Source organism: Tupaia chinensis, unplaced genomic scaffold, assembly GCF_000334495.1.
Source record: "Tupaia chinensis unplaced genomic scaffold, TupChi_1.0 Scaffold000228_1, whole genome shotgun sequence".
Classification (NCBI taxonomy): Eukaryota; Metazoa; Chordata; class Mammalia; order Scandentia; family Tupaiidae; genus Tupaia; species Tupaia belangeri.
The window spans coordinates 2,303,439-2,326,026 of NW_006159703.1; the positions used below are offsets into that span (position 1 = coordinate 2,303,439).

General features: G+C 36.3%; 1 protein-coding gene across 1 annotated transcript in view; it reads left to right on the forward strand.

Moving 5' to 3' along the window:
• Positions 1 to 22,588, forward strand: part of TCERG1 (transcription elongation regulator 1) — a 71,871-nt gene that overhangs the window by 32,056 nt on the left and 17,227 nt on the right. Inside the window, 6 exon segments of the mRNA XM_014587661.2 lie at positions 5,522 to 5,682; positions 6,455 to 6,511; positions 6,859 to 6,925; positions 9,489 to 9,624; positions 10,425 to 10,514; positions 20,005 to 20,123. Coding sequence (XP_014443147.1) covers positions 5,522 to 5,682; positions 6,455 to 6,511; positions 6,859 to 6,925; positions 9,489 to 9,624; positions 10,425 to 10,514; positions 20,005 to 20,123 — 630 coding nt within the window.

The window sequence follows — 22,588 nt, forward strand, 5'->3', positions numbered from 1 at the left end:
GGAAATTAGGGAGAAAAATAGAGAAGTCGGACATTTTGGGGTCACAAAAGTGATTTACCTATTGATGATAACTTGTATGATATTCTCAACTGGACTAGTCTGTCGTGTATTTCATGTTGGGTAAACTTTCTCTATAAGCTAAATGATGTATAGCGATTGAATGTATAAATAATAAATAACTTTAAAAATAAATAAAATTAAGATAATTCTGAAAAAAAGATAAAGTGCTCATCCTTGCCTTTTCCTGTTAATAGGGAAATACCTGGTATTACAAGACATTTCCCATTTTTTACCCTCAGATAATTTCACCTGTGTTGGTCATGAATACCCTTTGTCGGTTTGAGGGAGGAAGTTCCCTACTATTCTGTTTGCAATTTTTTTTTTTTTAAGTCATAAGTCTAGTGAAATGAATTTCTTTTCTCTGTTTATTTTTTTTTTTTTATGTCAGAGGGAATGTGTGCTTGCACACATGTACGAGAGTGAGAAAGAGAGGGAAAACTCAGAAACAGGGCATGATCATGTTGCTAATTTTCCTCCATCCTATCAGAATTTTGGACACATATGCACGTGCTTCTGACATGTTTTGCAAGCTGCTGGGTCTGAGATTCCACCTGTGTTTGCCATGTGGGATCCAGCTTGTGATGCGCAGTGCTCACCACCATGCCGCAAGGCCAGCCCTTCTTCATACTTGTAATATGGTGAATTACATTGAATTTTGTTAAACAGGCTTTGTATTTCTGTTTTTTGCCATGATACCTTATCCTTTTTATGTATTATGGCATATGGATTTGACTTGCTAATGTTTTATTAAGCATTTTTTTTTTGGAGGTTTTTGCTATAGGGCACATGTGCTCACCAGAAAGAGAGACAGAGACAAAAAGCGAGAAATCGCTCCCTGGGGGCTGACCATGCTGCAATCTCTTCTCCTTTGTTCTCCTCTTGGAATCTTAGGCACACATGCACATGTGCCCTGAGTGAGTTTAAGCCACCGGGTCTGGGATTTGAATCACTGTCGACTACATGGGAGTCAACAACGTAGCCATTACGCCATCTGCTGGTCCCCAAAACTTTTATATTTAGATTATGTGGGATGTTTTTCTATAATTTTCCTTTATAATTGTTAGGTTTTGGTATTGAGTAAGTGATTGGTGATTTCTACTCTTGTATACTGAAGAATGTGTAAGAGGATATTACATTTTCCTTAATAAGTAAACCATTTGGTACTGGAATTTTTTTTCAGGGAATGTCTTTGTTAAGTTAAAATTCTTTCATAGTCATTCACATGTTTATTTTTTGTGTAAATTTAGGTAAGTTATATTTTCTTTTTTTTTTTTTTGAGAGGTTTTTGCTATAGGGCGTGTGCGCTTGCCCAACAGACAGAGAGAGAGACAGACAGAAAGCAAGAAATCATCCCCCAGAGGTGATGGTCACGCCGCAGGCCCCTCTCCTCCATTCTCCTCTCGGGATCTTGGGCACGCACGCACACGCGATCCTGGCATAATTTTTAAGCCCCCGGGTCCGGGACGCAAACCGTGGTCGACTACAAGGGAGTCCAGTGACATAGCCATTACACTAACTGCTGGTTCCCGGTAAGTTGTATTTTCTAAAAAATTGTACTTATTTTTTTATGTTCAATCTGTCATGAAATTTTCACTTTTTTAAAATGTCATTTAAATGTCTCTGTGGAGACCAGCAGTTAGCGTAATGGCTATGTCACTGGACTCTCCCATGTAGTCGACCGCGGTTTGAGTCCCAGACCCAGTGGCTTAAACTCACGCCAGGCACGTGTGTGTGCGTGCCCAAGATCCTGAGAGGAGAATGGAGGAGAAGGGATTGCGGCGTGGCCATCCCCCTTAGGGGGGTGATTTCTCGCTTTCTGTCTCTCTCTGTCTTTCTGGTGAGTGCATGCACCCTATTACAAAAACCTCTTAAAAAAATTAAATGTTTCTGTGATCTTTGGTGATACTCCCTTTTTCTTTAGCGTTTGTGGTAATTTGTGTTCTTAATCACTGAAGCTAAAAGTTTGTCATTTTACTTTAGTTTTGTCATCTTTTACTTATTTTGGGTTTACTCTTTGCTTCTTTTCTGTTTCATTACTGTGGAACCTTAGGTCATTAGTATAGTTCTCTTTTTTCCTAATAGATACTTTTAAAGCCATGCATTCTCTACTCAACACTACATTACTGGCAGCAGGCAAATTTTGATATGTTATATTGTGTTGACATTAAGTTCATGTTATTTTAAAATTTACTTTGTGGATTTTGTCTTTGACTCATAAATTATTTAGTCTGTTGCTTCTTTCCAAATATTGGGTGTTTTTCTAGGTACCTTAATTAATTGATTTAATTGCTGTGCAGTCAGAGAATGGTTTTTATTTTTTTAAAAAATAATTCTCTTTGGGACCAGCAGTTAGTGTAATGGCTATGTCGCTGGACTCCCCTGTAGTCAACCGTGGTTTGAGTCCCGGACCCGGCGGGGTAAACTCACGCCGGGCGCATGTGCGTGCGTGCCCAAGATCCCGAGAGGAGAATGCAGGAGAAGGGATTGCGGCATGGCCATCACCCCTGGGGTGTGATTTCTCGCTTTCTGTCTCTCTGTCTGTCTCTGTCTGTCTGGCGAGTGCATGTGCCTTATAGCATAAAGCTCTCAAAAAAAATCTCTTCATTGTCATCGTTTTCTTTTTTTTTTTTTTTTTTAAGGAATTGTTTATTCAGTTTTATTTATTCATTCATTTATTTTAATTTGATCACAGAAAGACAAGCACACAGAGAGAAGGAATGTGAGAAAGCAAGCCACCATGTCTGCGACTCCAACCGTGGTTGGCAATATGGGAATATCCAGAGCATTAACCATCATGCCACCTGCTTGTCCCGTTATTATTATTTTCTAACCTCGACCAGAGAGAGACAGAGAGGGAAAGTGAGAAAGCCAACCGCTGGATTCTGGACTCAACCGTGGTTGGCCAGGTGACAGTCCAGGGCTCTAACCACTGTAAGGCCTGCTGGCCCTGGTTAATCATTTTTATTCATTTACTTTCAAACATCATATGACTTTATATTTAAAGTGAATCTCTTAAAGACAGTTTGTAGTGGTATCTTTTGTTTATATCTCCTCTGCCAGTTCATTTATCTATTGGCTTTTTTGGTGATATCTGTTTAGTTGTTACTCTGAGGATTACATTGTACGTACCTTGCCTCACAGTCTACTTGTAGTTAGTATTGTGCCACTTCACAGCATGTGGAAACCTTGCTACCATAACCGTACAACCTTTTTTAACCTTACAACCACGAGCCTTTATGTTTCATTTGGCCTGTGTGTTAATACTACATACATGAAAACTCTTATCAGGCAATACATTTTCATATATATTTTAAGAACTTAGAGTGCAAAAATCTTATGTTTTTCATTTCTAAAGATTCAGGTGTTTTTTTTTTTTTTTTTTCTTTAGTTTTAAAGATTTACTTACTATTAGCATAGACTTTATAGAAAAAATCTTTTGAGGACAAGTTCTCTTTTTCCTTTATCTAAGTATATCTTTTTTGCCTTATTTCTGAAGGATATTTGCACTGGATATAGAGTATTAGGTTCACAGTTTTTTGCCCCAGAAATTTAAACATGTCATTTTGTTATATTTTGGCCTCTATGCTTTCCAGTAAGAAATTCATGGTCATTTGAGCCATTCTCTCTATGTATTGTGCATTTATTTTTTTCTATTTTATCAAGGTTTTTTTTTTTTATCACTTTATTTTTGATTTTAACTTTTTTTTTTTTAATTTTGTTATAGGGCTCCTGTGCTTTCTAGACAGAGAGTGAGCGAGCGAGCGAGAGAGAGAGAGAGATATCACCCTGCAAATGGGTGATCACAATCCCTTGTCCTCATTCTCTTCTTGAGATCTTGGGCACACACTCACATACTCAAGCCGCCCAATCCAGGACTGGAACTGCACTGTTGGCCATGTGGGATTCAGCTGTTTTAATCTCCACGCCACCTGCTGGCTCTTTACCTGTTTGATTTTAGGTTTTCTTGAATTTTATGTTATTTGGGATTTGCTGAACAACTTCAGTATGAATATTTATTTATACCTTTTACCAAATAGGCAAATAATTTGACTCTTGTCTTCACATTTATTTCTTTGTATTCTCTTCTCTTTTTTGGGGACTTGAATGACTTGTATGTATGTTAGACATTTTATTATAGTCCCATACATTCTTAAGGCTCTGTTCATTATTTTCTCCCCTATTTTTCTTTTTTCAAACTTTTTAGAGATTTTTGCTGTAGAGTGTATGCACTTGCTAGGGAGACAGAAGGCGAGGGATCACCCCTAGGGAAATGGCCACACCACAGTCCCTTCTCCATTTTCCTTTTGGGATTTTGGGCGCACACACACAGGTGCCCAAGTAAGTTTCAAGTCACCAAGTCCAGGGCTCAAACTCTAGTCAGTCTAGCGACTCAACCATCATACTCCCTGCTGGCCCCTCTCCTGTGTTTTTCAAATGCTATAATTATTGATCCATCTTCTAGTTCACTGTTTTCTCTCTTATCTCCATACTGCTCTTGAGCCAATCCAGTTTAATCTTATTTTTAATTTTCTAAAGTTTTATTCTTTTTATATGGAGAACTGTCTTTTCATTCAAGTGAATTTCATGGAATCTAGTTATTACAGTTGCTTTTAAGTTTTAAATAACTATTTCAACAGGAAATAACTAGACATATAGGAAACTGGTAATTTTAGTATCTGTGGCACCTTGGGCTTGACAGCTATTGATTAACTTTAGATTGTAAACACTTTCTATCTATTGAAATTGTACCTTCCTGTGCTGCTGCCACCATATCATTCTGTAGCTAGGGACCATCCTCAGGGGAGAACTGTGAGGGGAGGGAAGTGGGAAACTTTTTCCATTGCAATTGCTACTTTGAATTTTGAGTCTCCTCCATACTTTTGTCTATTGATTTATTTTCTTAACTTTACAACATCCTCATGTACTTGGTTTTTGTATTTTCTCTGGATTTTCTAGATGAGGTTAACAGTACCAGTATGTTACGGTTCCCTAGCACAGCTTTTTATCTTAGGCACAATCAGATCTTAAAGGCTTCATAAAAGGTGGCATTTGAGTATGTAATTTTGGTTTGTGGAAATATTAAAAACTACTGTGTAATGGATAGTGTGCTGTGGTCTATTCTTTAGCTGTAACTTCAGTTACTTGTTGCCATTAAAATTACCCTTTGTTGGTAGTTTAACATTTAGTACTCTCATATTGAGTGTCATATCAGGTTCCTAAGCTTTGATCACAAATTGCTTTGTTTTTTTCCTTTTATTCAGTTAGTGTGTAGAGCTGCTATTTTTGCCTTAACCATTTAACTCTCTTCTGTTCTAAAAGCCATGTTCTCTATAAATACCTATTTGTAATAAGAACATGTCCTTCTTTACAATTCTCTCCTCACCCCTTTTGACAGGTTGACAATAAAAGACCTACTTATAAAATATGTCTTAATATAATAATATCTTGAATCAATTCTTAGGTGTGTTGTTTGGACTGGTGACGAGAGGGTCTTCTTTTATAATCCTACCACTCGTCTTTCTATGTGGGACCGACCTGATGATCTGATTGGAAGGGCAGATGTTGACAAAATTATTCAGGAGCCCCCTCATAAGAAAGGGATGGAAGACATGAAGAAACTAAGTAAGAAGAAAATTTTCCTCTAACTTTACATTCTTTTAGTATTTTGAAAGAAAATGTGAGACTAGTTAGAAATACTTTATTTTTCAAGAATATAAGACATTTTAGAAAGGGAAAATTAGAATCTGATGCTTGTTTGAGTGCAGCGATGGATAAAAAAAAATCCAGAGAGTTTGGATAAAGATTGTGTTTCGTAAAATATATGTATGTGTCACTCTTGTACTTGTCAAGATTTTAGTTTGCCTAAGATGTGCTGGTACTGTTGATCCTTGCTTGATGCTCATTAATATTACTTAAATGTTTCTAAGCGAGTCTTTTAGCACCTTTTGTGACTAGTATATTTTTTAAAGCAAAACTGTACGTGTATTAAAAAGTATTTTACTTAGGTTTATCTGTTTCTTCTAAGAGGAGATAGACAGAGATGGGGGGCAGAGGGTGGAGAGAGACAAGGTTTGACAGGGTCTTGCTGTGATTTTTATCCTAGTATGCCTGGCATGCATGGGAAGACTTGGGATATGAACCAGGTGCCTTCTTATGTGGCCCAGTATCGTGCAGAGCATTGTGTTAATGCTGTGCACTTCTGCATCACAGACAGCTGAATCTTATTAAGAGGCAATGCCATGTTCAGGTGGCATTCCAATGTATTTTAAAATGTTTTATAAGCAGTGAACATTAAGAGGTGGTTATTTTATACAAAAAGTACATTTTTTTTACAGAAAACATTGTGAAATATATGCATAATTGCTCTTAATGATATTCAAAATGTTTTTGCCAGGGCATCCGACCCCGACAATGCTGTCCATCCAAAAGTGGCAGTTCTCTATGAGTGCAAGTGAGTGAAACTGCAGCTTCTGTCTAGTACTATTAAAGTACTATGATTCTGGTAATGATTAGCAGAATTCATACCTAAATATTTGGTTGTTGCTTGCTTATTTCTTTTTGTTTACTTTTTACTTCATGTTAGAGCACATGTGAGAATGAGAGGGAGAGAGGAGCAGCTTCCACAGGGTCTGGTCAGGCTGAGATCCCAGTCCTCCAGCCTGTTGGATCTGGGGCACTTGCCTGTGTGTTTGGCATGTTTTAGGCTGACTGGTCCTGGGATTTATACCATGGTCACCGTGTGGTATCTGGCCCTGCTGCTTATTTTTACTCAAAGTTTAATTAAATTTTGTCTTGCAGTTAAAGAAGAACAAGAACTAATGGAAGAAATGAATGAAGACGAACCTGTTAAAGCAAAAAAACGGAAGTAAGTAGTACATATAGTTTGTGTAGTTCAGGTAGATTTTACTTTTGATAAGTCAGATCATAATCAGTTAGTGATTGGAAGAGACAGGTAATGTGTATGTTTTTAAGAGACAAGTCTTGATTGTTCTCTTGGGTCAGACATTAAATAACTGTTTTATAATATAAAAGTGGTGTCTCTTATGTTGCTAAATTTGCAAAAGATTTGATTTTTTCAAATAGGACTTAATGAAACCAAATATGATTTTAAGAATTAGTTGTTTTTAGAAATGTGTCAGGACTGAATTTTACATAAAAAAATAACTTTCCTCCTCAATATAGACCCCAACAGACACCATAGCAGAGATGTCATGAAAAACAGACAGACTTATCTCTATATATATAAACTTACCTGATGACTTAACCTAGTCCTTGAGTCTATGGTCATTAATACCTGGTAAGGAGTTGGAACTGTGAGCTTATTAGTTAGTAAGTGCTCAGAGAGAGAGACTGCTCGATGTAGAAGCATTAGCTTGGCTAGTGCTCTAGAGTTGGATAAAATGTGGATGTTACTTATTATGGGGGGGTGGAAGGTCGGGTAGAGGATGTGTGTGATGGGGGATGTGACCATTATTTAGCAGCTAAAAGGAAAGTTTGAAGACATTATTAGGGATTGGTTAATCATAGTCTTTATCTGAAAAGGACAGATTGAATGCAGCCAAATTATGGCAAGGAAATTAGTAAGACAACCCCTATGAAGGGTGATTCTTTTTAAAAATTTTGTTTATTGGCAAAAACAGATTAAAAAAATTAAGATATTAAAGAGAATCACTCATAATCTAGCATTGTTACAGAACTGTTTTATTTTTACAGTTGACTTTTTAGTTCTTTACCAAATGTTTAAATATTTTTATTAGTCGTGATTATCTGATTTTTTAATTCTTTAACAAAATATCTAAAGTAAGCATTTGTTTTCTTAATAATTACAAATGACTGTATTCATTCTGTTTGTGTGCCATAATTTTGGATGTTCCTACAATGTTAATCTTTTAGGTTGTTTTTAATTGTTTGTTCTTATAGACAACTCTGTAAGGTTTTTAACTGCTTTTATCAGGAGAATGTCAAAGAAGTCCTTTATGTGGATTGCCCGAGCTTCTCTATTTAGGTACAAAGCTAAAAGCCTATTTTTCCTGGCTTAGTTTTCTTTTATTTCATTTATTGAGATAGATAGTGATAGTTTGTATTGTGATATTTTCATTTAGCATAATTCGATAAAGGTTGTTTTCATAGTTATATTTCTTGGATGTATTTAAATTATTTAAATAGTTCTTATATAAGTTATTATAAGAGGGTATATTGTTTGGCAAATTGCTTTTACCTGTTTGTTTTGTGCATATCTTAGGTCACAGACTATGTCGCTAAGTTCCTGCAGGTCATGAACTATGTCTTCTATTTCTTTTGATTCATTCCCTGAGATACTAAATACCTCTCACTTATTTTTGTGGCTTAGCCTTGGCTCCATTTAAATCTCTTGGGCTACTTACAGTTCTCCATGTAGCTTGTTTTTGAATTTCCAGATGCTCTCTTTACTCATTCCCATAATTTTGTGTAGGAAACATATGAAACAACTTTGTTAATATACATATGAAACAACTTTATTAATATACTTAGCAGACTATACTTAAGAATGAGAGTCTGCTTAAATACACCCAGGTATTATTGAATTTACTTTTTTGAATATAAGAGTTGGCCTTTTTCATAGTACATATATTTGAGAGGTGACTTGATTTCATGTTTACAATCTCACTTGAGTATCACACAGCAACAGAGTTGCCCTTAGCCCTGAGGTGCATTTTTGGAGAAACGAGAAATAGTTTAGTCATTGATGAACAGTTCTAATTCCACCTAACTACTCCTGGGCCCATGTTGCTCTCTGGGACCTGTCCTTCAACTTAAATCTCAACTTTATCACCCAGAAAGTGAGTAATTAAAACATGGCAGGTAGGTAAGGTATATATCTCACATATCCACTTGGCCAGGTTTGCAGATATTTTAATTTTATTTTACAAATAATTACTACGAATTAATACCACTTAATACCATTTTTTTAGATTTAAAAAATATTTTCTGTATTTATAATGTAAAATATTTTCAGAAAATACTGTTCTTTGTATGTCGTTTCAGAACAAAAAAATTTATATTGTGTTGTGTTTGATTCTAACATGTAGAATTTTACTGCAATGTTAGAAAAACTTTTTTTTTTTTTTATAGTAAAGTAGTTCACTTGTGTATCAGTAGTGTTAGGGAGACAGCACATTAAGGGTATATATATATATATATTTTTTTTTTTTTTTTCAGACAGTGCAGCCATTGTAATAACATTAGAAGCTCATTGTAGTTTTTATATTATTTTTATAATGGAAGTTGTTTATTCCTTAGAGTTCATTTGAAACCCTCATTATAATTTGTTTTTGCCAAAAATATGCTGCTCAGTAGTGAGTCTTGAAAATTCCATTGATTTTAAGATTTTAGTAAGATTTATTTATTAGTATTTTGTCAGTTGATGCCTTATGTTTTATTTTTTATAGGAGAGACGATAATAAAGACATTGATTTAGAGAAAGAAGCTGCCATGGAAGCTGAAATTAAAGCTGCCCGAGAAAGGGCCATTGTCCCTCTGGAGGCCCGAATGAAGCAGTTCAAGGACATGCTGCTAGAGAGAGGGGTCAGAAAACAATCTTTGGGGGAGATATTTCTGTTTTGTATAAGTAATATAAATATGTCTTGCTAAAAGGTCAAATCTAAGGTTAGTGCTCATGTCATGGGGGGGGTAAGGGAACCCTATCAAATTACTGTCCTTTTTTGAAACAGCCTTTTTCCTGGCTAATCATATATTTAACTAAATGCCATTTTACTATTCTTTTAAGTACAAATAACATTTAACATTTATTGGGTCATTAAATTTTGGTGAGTAATGTAAGACGAGTAGTAACATTGCAGAATGGCGGACTACTTGGGATAGGTAAGGTATCTATAATTCTTCCTTTACTATCTTGAGAATGAGTTGTGGTTAAAGAACTGATGTTTTATGGTATTATTGTTAGAAACTTAATTGAGAAAGGGATTTCAACCTTTTGGTTATATTCACAGATTCACTTGAAAAAGTATTATTGTTTAATATCACAATATTCTTCACAAGATTGGAGCAAGAAAGGGAAATCAAAGTGCACATCTTCAAGGCTTTTTCTGATGTACTGATTTTTAAAATGTCACACAGTAGTGGTTATTTTAATAACTAATTAAGTGTGTGTTATTTTTATATAATGTAGAAATGTTCAGAGCCAATTAGTGTGGAAATTTGCTTTTGCTAGCCTCCTGCTGTTTGTCATTCATTAGTGATGGAAACTTCAGAATGGTTTTTATGTCACCTTTATAAACAGATGTCCTGTAGATTTCAAGCAAAATTATGACCTTTACGTTTTTAGAGCAAACTTAATTATGAGCAATACATTTTTTATTTTAAAGGTGTCTGCTTTTTCAACATGGGAGAAGGAGTTGCACAAGATAGTTTTTGATCCTCGGTACTTACTTCTGAATCCTAAAGAGAGAAAACAGGTAAAACGAAAAGGACATTATTTAAGAAATGTATATTCCTCGCCAGAATAATTTTTAGATTGTAAGAAAGTATAATAAAGCACCATCCTTTGTTTTCCTATCACAGTGCTTCAAACACACAGTGTTACGTCATAGAACATAGTCGTCTGTGCTTCTGCATGTGGACATTTCTGCCTCAGAGACATTTGGACATTTCTGCCTGTATACACATGGCTGTTGTCATGTGAACATTTTGTCCTTGTACCTCATAGTCACTGAGGTTCTGTATAGGATAGTTTGAAAATCCATTTCAAATGCATTTATTAATTGGCTTTTTGTGAGCAAATGATGCACATCTGGAGTAGAAAAATAGCAAAATACATTTGGATAAAAAGGAAAAATATTTACTTATAATCTGACCCAGTAGATATTCCAGTCATTGAACACTTTGGTTTATAGCCTTTTTGAATATTATATGCCAACATGAACGTATGTAAATTATAGGAGGACAATTCTCAAAGACATATCCATGTTTACGTCTCATATGCACCACACATACAAATTCCATAGCCAAGTAGCATCTGTTAAAGTATCAGTTTTCATAATGAACTTAGAAAAATGATGGGTACTTCCGGGTCTCTGCTCAACCAGAAGTTGCCATGTTAACTGAGTTGCCATTTATTCCCATTATGCTTCAGTGACTCACTTCTTCTTGCTTCTTCCCCTAAAGCATTGCACACTTTCAACTTATATAATTACTGATTTACCTGAACCATCCTAACGCTAACTCTGTAAATGGTATTGAACCTCTTGCTGTAGTGTAGTTGAGCTATGAGATTTTATTTTTTAACGGTAGTGTTCATCTTCAGTATTTATAATGTAATAATTGGATTAATTGTTCATATAGTTTATGCCATTATGTACATAGATCTAATTGTGGATTTTAAAGAAAGAGACAATTTATAGTGTGGCAGACATGCGTTGTAGTATATGTAACAGAAAGACATGGCTTTAGAAATTTGCATCTTCATTTTAAGCTTAAGTGAGATGAGATTGAGTTAATGTTCCCTCACTTAAAACTGCCTAGTACTTCTCATTTTTTTAGGATAAAATTGAAATTCTTTTCATGGCTTTTAACATTCTATGTACACTCATTCCTGTATACTTCTTGAAGTTTTTTTTTTCCTTATGGTCATTCAATATAGCCATCCTGGACTTATTATTTCTTGAATAATAAGGAAGGAACATTCTGGTATTTGCTATTTCTTCTACCTGAAATAGTCTTTCTCCATTTAGTATAACCAGCTCCATCATTTTATTAAGGTACTTGTTCAAGTGCCTTCTTTTTCAGCATACCTAAATATTATCTCTTCGCTTTACTTGCTTTCTTTATAGCACTGAAAACTCTATGTGGAATTACCTGTCATCTGTCTGAGTCTCCTACTGCAGACTCTGTTTGTAATGACTAGGCTAGTGCCTAAATACCCATGAAGACTTACTTTAAAACTTATGACTTACTGGGACCAGCACATCGCTGGACTCCCACATAGTTGACCTCAGTTCAAGTCCAAAACCCAGCAGCTTAAAACGCACTCTGGGTGCATGTGTGTGAGTGCCCAAAATCCCGAGAGGAGACTGGAGGAAAAAGGATTGTGGTAGGGCCATACCACTGGGGGGTGATTTCTTGCTATCTGTCTCTTGTGCAAGTACACATGCCCTATAGTAAAAATAACTCTTAAAAAAAGAAAAAATCCCCACGAAACTTTGTGAAACACTTTTACAGGCATTCAGTGTTACAGTTTTACAAATATATATATATATATATATATATATACACACACACACACACACACACACATACACATATATGTATTACAATATGTATTTATTACATGTGTGTATATATATTAAAAAAAGGAATGACACTTAAATGAAAAAAGCATTATTCTTTTTATTTTATTCATTTTAATTTAACTTTATTTATTTATTTAAATTTGACCGTAGAAGGACAGAGCAAGAGACTGAGAAAGTGAGAAGGAAGTTGCCAGATCCGGGGTTCAAACCACAGTTGGCCATGTGGGAGTCCAGCGCCCTTAACCACCCTGCCACCTGCCACCCCTATTTTTACTTTTTATATTTAATCACTATACATCTTCACAGTGTACAACATGGCTTTTCCCAGCATAAATACAGTGCATATTAGTGAAGGCAAAGATATTACCATATACATTATCATTAGCAAATTATTTTTCATGTACTCTCTATAAAGAGAGACAGAGACAGTGAGAGGGGAAGTGAGAAATCATCTCAGCAGGGTGGATGACCATGCTGCAATCCCGTCTCCATTCTTTTCTCAGGGTCTTGGGCACACATGCACACACCTGGAGTAATTTTCAAGCCACCAGGTCTGAGACGTTCATGTGGGAGTCTGGCAATGTAACTGGTATGCCATCTGTTGATCCCAGTAAATTTAAATTTTGCATAAGAATCAAGTCAAATTTCACAAGATGAGTATATCCTGTATATACCTAGATTAAGAACTGGAAATTTTTTTTTTAATGACTATTTTACTATGTATTTATTCATTCATTGATTTTTTTTAATTTGACCAGAGAGAGACAGAGGGTGAGAGTGAGGGAGAGAGGAAGTGAGAAAGCAAGCCACCAGGTCCAGGACTCGAACCCCGGTTGGCCATGTGGGAGTGTCCAGCACCTTGACCACCACGCCACCTGCTGGTCCCAAGAACTGGAAATTTTAACAGCATTCTAGAAGCTGCCTGGAAAACTTAGGCAGTATACTTTTTTTTTTTTTTTTTTTTTTAAATAATTATTATTTTTAACTTGACTAGAGATAGAAAGAGAAAGGGAAAGTAAGAAAGCAAGCTACTAGGTCTGGGACTCAGACCATTGTTGGCTATATGGGAGTCCAGTGCCTTATCTTCCACGCCACCTGCTGGCTTAGAAAGTTTCAGCTTAACTTGTATATTTGCATCTGTCAATAAAAGTGAGTTTAATTAGCAATTGTTTTTAAAGAGTACTCTCTTTCATAGTATTTACAATAATGTTTTGTTAATGAGTTGAAATGATAAGAAAATAACTGCTTAAAATAAAAAACAGAAAGCCAGCCTAGTGGTAAGCATGATACAAATAATGAGATAATCAGAAACAACTGAACTCCTAATTTTTTTTTAACTGCTCATCTAAGAGTGAGATCCTCAAACCTTGGTCTGGAATATCCCAGAAGAGGGGATATGTAGTTATTTCTACCTTCTCAAAGTTAATATGAATTCCCTTGGATTTTTCTGTATCATTTAATACTTCTATAATAAAGTATTAATGTCCTGGGAAAGGACAAAGGGAGTTGGGAGCAGCTCTCTCTCTTCACTTCTTTCAGCATGCAAATACTTAGGATTTGCTTCAGTGTTACATTAAGAGGCTGTTGAAAATCACCTATATATTTAGCAAGGGAATGGTGATGCATACAGTTCTATACAGATTTTTTTAAAAGAATGATTTAACTTTACTTATTCATTTTTATTTGTTTAAAGTTGACCAGAGAGGGAAGGAGGGAGAGCAAGTGAGCGAGTGAGCGAGAAAGCATGCTGCCAGGTCCATCCTGACCCGAACCGTGGTCAGCCATGTGGGAGCCTAGTGCCCTTTACCCACCACTCCACCTGCTGGCCCCCCAGACAGATCTTTTTAATTGGTGGGTACACGTGTGCAAACATACACACTCACACATACATCTGTAAAGAGTTGAAAGCATTTTAAGGAAAACATTTTTGGTTTTACTTTTTACAAAGATGTTCTGGACCATATATAAAGAGCTAAATAGTTCTATATGATATTTTATACAGAATATTAAGAGTGCTGTCCCAGTGGTCTTAACTTCCTGAAACATTTCTGCTACAACCTTCTGATTTACTTCATTCTGTAGTGTTTGCCCCTGTGCCTGAAACACAGTTGTCATCTTATGGGATGACAGCTCTATGGGGATTTCCTTTATCTCGCTTCTTTCTGAGTGGGGAGGTGTCACCTTTTTCCTATATCATAAGCCTTTTCTTTCTTGGTTTATACCCCACTTTTTTTTAAACCCCCATGCCAGATGGCGTGTGTGCATGCTTGAAAGAGAGAGAGAGAGAGAAAGCACCCCTTAATGGGACATGGTCAAGTTGACAATTATTTTTCTCCAATTCTCCATCCTTTTAGAATTCTGGCCATGTGCCCATTTTGTTTTTTAAGCTGCGAGGGTCGGGACTTGGAGCCTGGTTAGCTATGTGGAATTTGTATTTCTCTGTGTAGCATTTAGTAGCTTTGCTGCAGGGCCAATCCCCCTAATAGCATCCCCCCCCCCCTTTATTTTTTGGCAATAGAGCATGTGCACTCACCAGAGAGAAAGAGAAAGGGAAATTACCCACATGCTCCAGGGAGAGTGGCCATGATGCAATCCCTGCTCCTCCACTCTCCTCTTGGGATTCTGGACCCACATGCACATGCTCCCAGCATGTTTTCAAGTCCCTGGGTCCAGGACTTAAACTGCATAGCCAGCCATGTGGTATCCAATGCCTTTATTACCATTTCACCTCCTGGTCCACCCCCTGTGATTTTAAATTAAGGTGTTTTTTTTTTTTTTTTTTTTTTTTCCTTTTTCTTGAGAGACAGATAACTCTTAAGATCTCACCACACTGCGGTTCTTCTTGTCCCCTAAGACCTCCGGCCAGCTAGGGCAATGGGTGAGTCTGTTCTGTTATAGTATACTCAGGATCCTAACCTGGAACTTACCTCATACGGATCCAGTATCATGTGGCAGTACCATACTGCCTGGGCTATTGCTGCTGGGCCAGTTCATTCCTTTCAATGCAGTCCATTGCTATAGTAGCTTTTATTTTCATTTTCATTTTTATTTTCAGTTCACCAGAAAAAGGGAAGGTAAGAAAACAAGTTGCCAGGTTCAGGACTCGACCCATGGTCAGCCATGTTGGAGTCCAGGGCCTTGACCATGCCACCGGCTGGCCTCTAGTAGCTTCTTGAGAGAGCTTACATAACAAAAACTTTTGAAGCCTTACATATTTTGAAGCCATGGCTTCCTGAGAGAGTCAGAGGAAGAGGGAGAAAACATCTGCCACTGGGTTGTGGTGCAGACCACAGTCCCCCCTCTGCCTATCTCCATCTGGTTGGGATTTGGGGCATATGTGCCAGGTGTGTTTTTTAAGCCAGAGGTCAGGATTCGAACCACATGGTTGAACATGTAGGATCCATCTTCCTTAATCACCAGGCCATATTGCTGGCTCCAGTGATGTTTTTAGAAGCCATTTTGTTACCTATTCCTTTGTATGTGGATCTGTTTAATTTTTCTCCTCTGAGAGTGTGTAGATCTTCTCTTAGTCCCTAAGTGTTCTGAAATATTATGGTGATACATACCCTGATAGAAGGGGTTCATTGTGCTGGGCCTTTTGTGGCCTTTTTAATATGGAAGCTCCTCTTTTTTAGTTGTGAGAGTCTCTTAAATTGCATTTTTTAAAAAATTACTTTAATTTGTTTTCTATTTTTTTGTTTTTGGTCAAAGAATTGCCTTCCTGAATTGATCCTCAAGGCTTCTTTTCTATTTTCTACTCTTGTTCTTTTTTTTTTTTTAAACTTTTTGGATGTTTTTCTCACATTTGTCTGTCAGCTCTTTAAACTCTTTAAATAATTACTATTTTACTATTAAAGTTTTTAAAATCATTTAAACAATTATTTCTATTTTACTTTATTTATTTATTTATTCATTCATTCATTTATTTTTATTTGACCAGATGGGAGAGAGAGAGAAAACAAGAAAGCAAGTGGCTAGGTCTGGAACTCAAACTGTGGTTGGCCGTATGGGGAGTCCGTGCACTTTAACCACTGCATCACCTGCTGGCCCCTGTCCATCACCGCTTTAGTTGGATATTTCGTTTTTTCTTTTATGTTTTAATTTCTGAATTCTTTTTTGTATCTTGAGATTTCTCTTTCTCTCTCTCTTTTTTATATCATTTTTTGGCCCTATGAGGTTGTTTAGGATATTTTTTCTTTTGTATATTTATTTTACTGATTAGCCATTGTTAATACTGAGGTTAGAAAAACCAAAGGTTCAGAGCCTTCTTTTCATGTTGGAGAGTTGCCTTAAATCTCTCAGACCCTGACTACTCATGATTGGTACTGAAGCACTGAGATGCTGTTGGGCACTAGTAGCAGCTGGGTGGACCCTCACAATTGGGGGCTTTATTGCAGTTATAGTTCTTGACCAGAAGCAGTTTTGTATCAGGAGACACTTCTGATCATCAGAACTGCAGAGGTACTGCTAGCATCTGGTGAGTAGAAGCCAAGGCTTCTGTTAAAAATCTGGCCCCAAATGTCATCAATACCAAGGCTGAGAACCTGCTATAGAATGAGTTTTGCTGATTTGTTGAGAGTTTCCTTGAGCCAGTATTTTTAGCCTGGTCAGATTTTTGATGAAGGACTTCGATCTCTCGAGTCTTCTGCCTGGAGAGCTCAGGTCTTGCTGCTTTTTCTTCATCTTAATATGTGGTATGGGGACCTACAGGTGGCTTGGTAGTTAAGGACGCTGGGCTCACACCTGGCCAACTGTGGTTTGAGTCCGGACCTGGTGGCTTACTTTCTCACTTTTCTTCTCTCTCTCTCTCTCTCTCTCTCTCTAGCTCTGTCCCTTTCTAGTCAAATTAAAATAAATAAAGTTAAATAAAATACTTCTTTAAAAAAATATTTGAGGTATGATAGTGTTTGGTTTCAGTCTCGTATCCTTCATTGTTGATTTGTCTTCCCCACTTCAGAGACACACTGTTTTTAACTTCTATAATAAGAAGTGAGCATTTTTTTTTTTTTTTTTTTTTTAAGATTTTCTTGCCATAGGATGCATGTGCTGACTGGAGAAAGACAGAGATAGAAAAAGGGAAAGTAAGAAATTACCCTCCAGGGGGATCACCATGCTGCAGTCCTTTCTATTCCATTCTCTTTTGGGATTTTGGGTACGCATGCACACGTGCTCAACATAATTTTCAAGCTGCTGGGTTTGGGACTCAAACCACTGTTGTCCTTGTGGGAGTCTAGCGCCTTAACCAACACACCAAATGCTGGCTCTGAGAGTAATATTTTAGTATTTGTTGGTTGTATGGTCTTTATCTCAGTTGTTTAATTGTCATTTTAGTTTGAAAGCATCCATAGACATGTAAAAATAAGCATGACTACATGGAAAGGAAGTTTTATTTATGGACAGTGGAATTTAAATTTTGCTTAATTTTCGTGTTGTGAAATAAAAAAATTTTTTCCTCGAACTTTTAAATTTTTTTATTAAACATTTTTTTATTATTCAGTTTAGAGAGAGAGAGAAGGAAAGTAAGAAAGCAAACCACCAGGTCTGGGACTTGAACCATAGTTGGCCATGTTGGGAGTCCAGCACTTTAATCACTATGTCACCTGCCAGCCCCTTATTTTTTTTCTTTTAAAAAGAATTATTTAATTTACTATGGGGCACATACACTTACCAGAAAGAGACAGTGAGGGAAAGTGAGAAAGCAAGCCATCAAGTCTAAAACTCAAAATTGCAGTTGACCATATGGAAAACCAGCACCTTAACCACCATGTTACCTGCTGGCCCCCTAACTTTTTAATTTTCAGTTTATTTTATTCATGATAGAGACTGCATATATGAACACATGAGAGAGGCAGACCTTCAACAGGGTTTAATCCCGTTTTCTCAGCTGCCCAGATTGTTATTTTAGGTGGCATGTGCCGATACACCTTGTATGTTTCACTTTGATGGGCCTTCAGATCCAAACATGTGGTTAGCCATGTGCCTTTCAGCACAGCAGTTTAGTATGCTAATGACTGCTATACCTTCAACACTTTAAAAGTGTAAAGACTTTGCTGTTAAAAAAGTGGTTTGTAGACCATAGTTTGCCAACGCTTTGCTCTAGAGAATAATCTAGAAGGGTTCAGGGTGGCAGTGTGCAGACACAAAGCTGGTGATGGAATGTAGCAATGTAACTTGCTTTAAACGGACTTTCATTTATTACTCCTCATTGTAGCTATACCCTACCCTTGCTTCCATCTGGTTCTATCAATCCCTGCACTGTTTGAGGGTTATCTGGTAAAAGAGAAAAAAAAAGAAAAAAGAATAAGAAAGGAATTAAGTTTCAGCCCTTTTATATGTCTCCTTATTTTGCCACTTGTACTTTGGCTTTGCAGTTTATCAAGTTATTTAATATTTATTTTTTCTCATTTCTCTTTCTTGTTTTTTATGACTTAAAAAATAAGAAAATGAGGCAGGTGGTGTGGTGGTTAAGGGCGCTGGACTCGCACATGGCTGACTGTGGTTTGAGTCTAGGACCTGCAGGCTTGAGCTCTCGCTTTCCTTCTCTTTCTTTCGCTGTTTTTCTATGGTCAAATTAAAATAAATAAATAAAGTCAGATTAAAAAATCTTTTAAAAAACAGAAGAGGAAAACTTCAGTTATTTTATTAGAAGTTGAAGAACACAGGAAATCTAGTTGTTGATATTCACTTTATCTTAACTGTATTATTAAATGGGAAAAAATTACAGATGTAATGCTTACATTTTGGTGAAAGTATTTAATGTCTTAAGAGATGCACAGAAATAAAATTAAGCCCATAGTTTTGTTTTTGTTTTTGTTTTTTTTTGTGGGGGAAGGTTTTTGCTATAGGGCACGTGCGCTTGCCAGAGAGACAGAAAGCGAGAAATCACCCCCCCCAGGGGGGGATGGCCACGTCGCAATCCCTTCTCCTCCATTCTCCTCTCGGGATCTTGGGCATGCACGCACACATGCCCGGTGTGAGTTTAAGCCACCAGGTCTGGGACTCGAACCGCAGTCAGCTACATGGGAGTCCAGCGATATAGCCATTACGCTAACTGCTGGTCCCAACCATAGTTTTTTGAAAGAGAATTTCTGAGGACTATGATTTCTCTTATCCATTTCTTTATTATTTTGAGAGAAATTTTTGCTGTTACAGCCAGTGTGCTCACCAGAGAGACAGGAAGTGAGAAATTACCTGGGTGGGGAGGGGCATGTACACATGTGCTCCCAGCTTGGGTTTCAAGACTCCTGGTCCAGCACTTGACACGTGGTCAGCGTCAGCAACATAACCATTATGCCATTTGCTCGTTGTAATTTCTCTTCTATATTTCTAACATGCTTGAAATCTTTATAGTATTCCTGTATTTAATCCATTATGGGGGGACAAATTCTAAAATTAAAGAGGCTTTTCTGTTTTTTTTTTTTTTTCTTTTTTTCCTTTCTGTTCTTAAAAGCAAAACAGAGGGCTGTATGGTGCTGTCATGCTTGAATGAAGCTTTAAAATGAGAGTTTCCTAAGATTATTTATAATTAACATAGTTTTTCTATTACAGTTTGGACAAGATAGTTTAGTTTTTTTCTTTTGTAGAATTTATATAGGCAAATAATTAGATTATCTATATGAAAGACTTAAGTTTTTTAATTGTTTTTTTATTTCGATAGGTTTTTGATCAGTATGTAAAGACCAGGGCAGAGGAAGAACGCAGGGAAAAGAAAAACAAAATAATGCAAGCCAAGGAAGACTTCAAAAAAATGATGGAAGAAGCAAAATTTAATCCAAGGTATTTGGTTCATTATTATTATTAAATATTAAAGTATACATGTATTATCTCCTAAGATCAGTTTTTTAAAATATATTTACATGTATATACTTACATCTTTTAAATATTTGGGCATGCAAAACTCATTTGATTGTTTTCTGTCATTGCAATCTTTATTCTTAATATGTTTCCTTTAGAAATGCCCTAGGTGCTCCAAGCAGTGTATTTTTTTTTTTTTTTTAGAGGTTTTTGCTATAGGATGCGTATGCTTGCCAGAAAGACAGAGAGAGACAGAAAGCGAGAAATCACCCTCTGGGGGGATGGCCACAGCTCAGTCCCTTCTTCTCCACTCTCCTATTAGGATCTTGGGCACGAATGCACATGTGCCTGGCGTGAATTTAAGCCACCGGGTATGGGACTCGAACCACGGTTGACTACATGGGGGTCCAGCAACATAGCCATTACACCAACTGCTGGTCCCTCATGCAGTGTATCTTTGATTTAAATGTATTCCAGTGGTAATAAGTTATTTAGAAACTAGTAGATGATAGAAAATCTGTCCTTTTCCTTGTAAAGTTTATATGTAATAAATTGCAGCAGAATAATTTCTTTGATGGAATTGAAATCATGAGGAATTTTAATATTAAAACTTTCTAAATAGCTACATTGTCTTTTTTATTTTTTTATTTTTTTGAGAGAGAGGTTTTTGCTATAAGGCACATGCGCTTGTCAGAGAGATCAAATGAAGCTTGAGATTTCAACTCGATTCCAGTGTTGCGTAGTTTAGTTCAGACAGGGATAATTATTCTCATTTATAGCTTATTTGTGACAGAGATATTATTTTATAGTGAGTAACTCAGTACATGGACAATTTCTAATCCTATAGGATAGAACTTACGGAGGTTCTGGGTTAAATGTCACTTTTATAAAAGTTCATTTAAAGAGCTATAGGAGAACACACTGTAATAAATCTCATAAAACCTTTATTTTTAAAAAGAATTATTTTTTAATTTTATTTTATTCATTCGTTCATTTATTTTAATGTGACCAGAGAGAAACACAGAGAGAGAGGGAAAGTAAGAAAGCAAGCCACCAGGTTGGATATTTGAACCATGGCCAGCCATGTGGGAGTGTCCAGTGGCTTAACTACCATGCACCTGCTGGTCCTCAGTCTTTTTTTTTTTTTTTTTTATAAAGAGAGATTTTTGCTATAGGTGCATGCCCTAGCTGGAGAGAGAGACAGAAAGTGAGAAATCACCCCAGTGGGGATGGCCACGCCATCCCTTCTCCGTTCTCCTCAGGATTTTGGGCTTGCACACACACGTGCACAGAGTGAGTTTCAAGCCCCTGGTTCCAGGATCCAAGTTGTGGGAGTCCAGCAGCATAACATTATGCCATGTGCTGGTCTCTGTCATAAAGCTGTTAAGTAGATCTAGTAAATATAGAGCCCCAGAGTTTGTTCCAAGGGGGAAGAATGGCAGGGGAAAAATTATTTAACTGTATCTTTCCCTTCCATGTCTTTTTGTTTTGGTTTTCTTTATTGGAAATTAGAGACAAACTTCAGATTATTTCCCTTTGCTTCCACCAACTATACCCAAGGTTCATCCAAAAGGATATTTTTACCATGTCTTTTTTGTTTTTAAGAATTATTTTATTTAACTTTATTGATTGATTTTAATTTGACCAGAGAGGAACAGAGAGAGAGAAAGTGAGAAAGCAAGCCGCCAGTTCTGAGACTCACTGAAGACAGCCATGTGGGAGTCCAGCACCCTTAACCACCACACTACCTGCTGGCCCCACCATGTCTGTTTAAAAGCGGCTCTTTTCAGAATTGAAAAGTCATATAAAAATGTCTCTGTGGGTATCTAATGCTAAAATTTCATTTTAGTCTGTTCCAGTAAAAAATACTAAATATTTTCCCCATGATAAATACTATAAATAAGTCTCAAATAACTCAGTTTTCACTTTTACACATTGATTTTACGTTTTTAAAATGTATATTCTTTAATTATAGTAATACTTATTTTTTCTCTTTTGAAATTATAATGCAAAGTATGTAACTGATCATGAAAAGAAAGCAGATTTATATATTGCTATTTTACCTTACATTTTTATTATGGTTGCCTATCTATTTTTAAGTCAGATTTATAATATACTATTGTTAAAAATGTTGAATTAATGAAATAGGTTGTGAGTAGTATTGATTGCATGCCAAGAAGATTGTTAGAATCTGAATTTGGTCCACAAAGCTTAAAAATAAATAATGTTAGCTGTGAGAAGTTTTCTGAATCTTCAGTTGATGTTTTTATATTTTAAATTTTAACTTAACTAGCTATTTTTTCTATATAAGTGGCATAGTCTTTGTTTTAACACATAAGACAATATGTTTTAAATTGTCATTAAAATAGTTAAATAAGTTTTAGTTTAGTTTTTTTTTTTTTTTTTTTTTTTTTTTTTTTTTGGGGTTTTTTTTATAAGGGGTGTGG